Source organism: Aedes albopictus, chromosome 3, assembly GCF_035046485.1.
Source record: "Aedes albopictus strain Foshan chromosome 3, AalbF5, whole genome shotgun sequence".
Lineage (NCBI taxonomy): Eukaryota > Metazoa > Arthropoda > Insecta > Diptera > Culicidae > Aedes > Aedes albopictus.
In genome coordinates this window covers 308,594,340-308,599,235 of record NC_085138.1, presented here as the reverse complement: position 1 = coordinate 308,599,235, position 4,896 = coordinate 308,594,340, and the positions used below count along the sequence as shown (strand labels likewise).

Genomic DNA, 4,896 nt, shown 5'->3' with positions numbered 1-4,896 from the left:
CACGGTATTAGGAACAATGCTATGTTTTACAATTTTGATTTTGATAATGGATTAACCCTAAAGGGGATACCTTCAAGGCCTCAGTTTCGTCACCTCGCTGAGTGTATTCCATCAAAGACGAGCTCTGAAAGGCGCCTGGGGTCCAATGGACCCCAGGTATCCCTTTTAGGGTTAAACATTTGGAATTCCATTAATCATATTTATTATACATAATACACATAATTAGCAATAATATAGCGTTTGAAAAATCAAGAAACATGGATTATTGATTTTTACAGGGCTCTTTGAAGTGAAGAGCATCCGCAAGGTCACGGTATCACAGTTTTTCAAATTAGAGCTAATTAAAAGTAATATTTTTTCATATATTTCTATTTTTGACTGAAATAAAATTTATCTTCCCACATTTTTTACAGGTTTTGAACAAACTTGACTGGATTTGATCGAAAGTTGATCATTTAATTGAATTCAAATTGATTTTCTAACAAAAACGCAAAAAAAAATGTGAGGATTACTGACTTATACCGTTTTTAAAATTATTGAAAAATTACATATTTTGAATACTTCGTTTGAAACACTAAAAATACTATGCAACGTATCTACACGGAGAAACTCAAGTACCTAAATTTGAGTATTTTTAAACTCACTTTTGAGTTCTTTTTTGTCTTCTTTCTCATCCACTCTCTTTGTTGTTGTCAGAGAGCGAAGAGCAAAACAACTCAACTTTGACAGTTCGGTGCGGGAAGCCAAAATTGAGCAAAAACAGCATTATACTCAAATTTGAGTATTTTGAACTAGCAGTTGGGTGAAAAAAACTTAGTCGGTAGGTACTTTGCCACACGGGATCAAATGTAAAAAAAACCACTTCGCTTCCACGAACTCAAATATGGGTTCCCGCACGCAACCCCGAAGTTGGGTGAAATAAACTCATATTTGGGTACTTTGTTTTCTCCGTGTAGACATCCTATAACTTCGATTAAACACATAAAAAGAGTTTTGACCGAACTGTATCTTTTTTCGACCATTGTGCAGGGATGTGATATTATAATGACGGTAGTTGACGAAGTGATTGTTTAAGCCCGTAGATGGCATCCCTATTCGCTCATAATGGAATTGTTTGTAGCCAACCTCAATCGTGGTGTTCTCCCATTAACAATGCATTTGGGTTCGCTAAACATTGGTGCAACATGCGGGTTGTTTTAGCTTATTCAATCAGGATAATCATCTGACTTTAGCTGAATGCAATCGCATACTAGACAAAGCACCCCATGAACATTATTAGAGGCTTTCCAATAAGAAAAATATCTCGTGCTATCTTTCTTTGGGCATATAGATTATGTTCGTGCCTGATATACGATAGCAAAGGTACTTGCGGAAGTTACTCAAAGCTTCTTCTTCCACTTTATGGTTCTACGTCCGCACTGGGACTGGGACTTGGCCTGCCTCGCTTCGACTTAGTGTTCTTTGAGCACTTCCACAGTGATGATGATGAACCTGGGCTTGTTAATAGAATACCTTTTTACTTACTTCCGCAGTTATTAATTGAAGGGCTTTTTAGCCTGTTATTGTTTGAATTTGTATATTGTGAGGCAAGTACAATGTTACACTATGTCCACTGGGCATAGTTACTGGCATTGCCCAGGGAGTCGAGAAAATTTTCACGACCGGAAAGGGAATCGCACCCGCCGTCTCCGGATTGGCGATCCATGGTCTTACTGGGCTAACTGGAGAACCCAAGTTACTCAAATAATACAATTGATTTGAAATTAACGTCCCAACAGAGACGGAGTCTGCCCCTTAGCGTGCTTCATGAGCACTTCCGTAGTTATTCACTGAAAGCTTTTCTTTGCCAATGACCGGAACGAAGATTCCAAGTCCAAGTCAAGGAAATTTGCTCGAAATAAATATGGCTATTAAACAAATTCTCTGACAGATAGACTTTTCGGAATATTTTGGACAAACATGTGTTAAATTCATTCTGTACACGTTATTCTTTTCAGTTCAAGAAATTAACCCTTGGAATACTTTTTGACAGTATGCTACGTATACCACATAATCTGCCCTCAACATAAATTTTCTTGTAATGTCCAGCCTGGAAAAATATCTGACGGTATTCTCTGAACAGTTTTTAGTAAAATTTCTCACGGTGTATTTGAACTTAAATTGTAAAACTCAAACATTATAAACTACTCAAACAACTAACAGAAACTCTTGTTCAGCCAAATTCCAATGGCAATTTTCAAAGGGTTCCACTTACAAAGTTCACAGAATTCCCCTATATATTACGCTAGAAATTCCTTCAAAGGTTTTAAAATAGTTGTTTAAAATTTTACCAGATCTACTAAGAATCCGCAAAGATAAAAGGAAAAAAATCCTGTCGCTAGGGTTTTCCGAGGATTAAGGATACATATTTCCTAACAAGATTCCCCTATCAATATTCACAAACTCAAGAAATTCCGAAAACGAGCAGAAGGTTCGTCAAGTATCTGGCCTGTAATTTCATGCCTTACAATATAGTGTATAATCTGTCAAGAACTTCGCCAGAAAAACACCGCAGAACTTTTATCATAATTTCGCTAGAAATCCATCTAGAGCTTCACTGCAAATTTATCAAGTACATGTATATATGTTGCGAAAAATAAACTAGGGCCTTCGGGAAGAATTCCAAAATATTTCAAAGATAATGAAATACGATAGGTGTTGCAAGCCAACTCAAACTTCCCAGGAAAAAAGCAACAAGACGCGAAATCTACTCGAAACAATTTCCCCAATCCTGATTTCGAACTTCACTTCGTCAACTGCTAAAATACTTCTAAGTCGAATGAAAAATAATCATACTCACGAAAACACAGCTTTCCTTCATCTTTTCAACCATTTATTCGTCTCCATCGGATTGACTAACTCATTCCGGAACTTATTCGTAAGTGCAAACACCGATAGCGCCAAATAAACGGATTCCTCCTTTCTTTGTATCGTGTAAACCTATACAAATCCACACTCCCACCATAAACAGAGCAGCACATTCCCCCGGGGCAGCACTTTACTTCTTCTTGGACACACCGACGGTACGTCCACGGCGACCGGTGGTCTTGGTGTGCTGACCGCGCACACGCAGGCCCCAGTAGTGACGCAGACCACGGTGGGCACGGATCTTCTTCAGTCGTTCCAAATCCTCACGCAGCTTGGAATCGACGTTGGAGGAGGTCAGCTGGGAGTACTTGCCATCGATGATGTCCTTCTGTCTGTTCAGGAACCAATCGGGGATCTTGTACTGGCGGGGGTTCGAGATGATGGTGACGATCTTCTCGACCTGGGGAATAAGAGAAAGACAGAAGATTATTAGACAAATCGGTCCAAGCGAAACACCATCCTGCACTCACCTCCTCCTCGGAGCACTCTCCGGCGCGCTTGAATGGGTCGACATCGGCCTTCTTCAGGACGACGTGGGCATAACGGCGACCGACACCCTTGATGGCCGTCAGCGCAATCGGAACGGTACGCTTACCGTCGATGTTGGTGCTGAGCACACGAAGAATGTGCTGGAACTTCTCTGGGATCACGAGCGACTGTCAAAAAACCAGAAAACAAAGATGCTTCCATTAACCTTGCATCGACGGCGGATGTAAACAAAGTCCGGTTCGGGCGAAGTTGATTTGGAACGATGCGAAGAAAAATCTCGGTTGTGGTCGGTTCTGCACTACCAACGTCGGACGTCCCGTATTCTATCCATAATCGTCCGATAAAACCACAAAACTAGGAACCATTTTCACTGGACAACACTTCGCGAAACGCGAAAACAAAATTCGCTCCACTCCCGTTTCTCCACCACCACCAAAAAAAAGCTGACACTCGACCGAGTTTTCGACGATTTTGCCACCATTCCACGCCACTTTTCGCCACAAATTTTTTCCCACCGATCACTTCACATCGTTCCGAATCAGTTTCAACGTCCCGGGCACTTTATTCCACAAAATTTACCATTTTTAACGAGTTTTAAATCAGCAGAGCGAAAATGTGTCTACTGTGTTCGACTGGCAGATGCCGGAAAAAGAGCGATCCTCCACTTCCGCCGTGGCAGTAAACTGCTCGGCTGTCAACGGGACGTCAGGCGGAGTTTGCGTTTCGGTTTGACAGCGGTGGGCAGTGTTGCCGGGAAGGCTGTTATGGACTTACTGAAATTTAAATTTAAATCATAATCATAAATTTTGGTATTTTTGACGGAAAATGTGGCATATTTTGAAAGAAATTAACCTTATTCGAGCGAAAAAATATAATATAAATCAATATTTCCAAAACACATTTCATGATCTCAATTTATCGTCACAATCAATGCAAAAATCCCCGTGTGTGACTAGTAAACCCGTAGAGGAATGTATATTTTATTCCACTGGCAACTTTGTTGAAACGGAAGAAAGTTTGCCGAACATTTCAAATTGACAGTTGGAAGTAATATGCGTTTGGCAGTGTTGCAGGTTTTTCGATATTATGCTTTTTGTTGAAATCCGAAGTGACCTGAGGTGCGAAAATTGAGTTTTTATCTCACACCACCACCAGTGAGTAATCAATCGATCAACTTTTCAGCGAAAACCGACATTTGGGTTTTCAGATTTGTGCTCTTGAAAATTCGACTTTGTCGGCGTCGGTGGTGCAGTGGTAAGCGAGACATAAAATCCGTGATCACACCTTCCCGGATAGGAAGTAAAGCCGCAAGGTCCCGGCCCATGTGTTGATGGGTTCGATATGTAGGGTCCTCAGGTGTGGTGGCTGTCTCCCTGGGGCGTCGGAATTTAAGGCTTAGCTCCTAGACCCAGCCGACGTAAAACACAACTAGCGCCGAACGGTGCTAGTTGGCCAGAAAAAAAGAAGAAAATTTGAAGTGTGGCTTCGTCATATCTTCAC

At 41.1% G+C, this 4,896-nt stretch overlaps 1 protein-coding gene across 1 annotated transcript; it reads right to left on the bottom strand.

Annotated features, from left to right (window-relative positions):
- Nucleotides 1–2,850: 2,850 nt before the first annotated feature.
- Nucleotides 2,851–4,136, bottom strand: LOC109431049 (small ribosomal subunit protein uS13). Its single transcript, XM_019707185.3, has 3 exons — nt 3,976–4,136; nt 3,378–3,563; nt 2,851–3,307 (listed from the first exon to the last, which is right to left on the bottom strand). The coding sequence occupies exons 1-3, from the start codon at nt 3,976–3,978 to the stop codon at nt 3,038–3,040; spliced, it is 459 nt and encodes a 152-aa protein (XP_019562730.1). The 5' UTR covers nt 3,979–4,136; the 3' UTR covers nt 2,851–3,037.
- Between the last annotated feature and the right edge of the window lie 760 nt (nt 4,137–4,896).

Coding starts and splice junctions, on each gene's coding strand:
- LOC109431049 (XM_019707185.3), bottom strand. Junction 3,308..3,377: donor GAGAGTGCTCCGAGGAGGAG/GTGAGTGCAGGA, acceptor CTTATTCCCCAG/GTCGAGAAGATCGTCACCAT.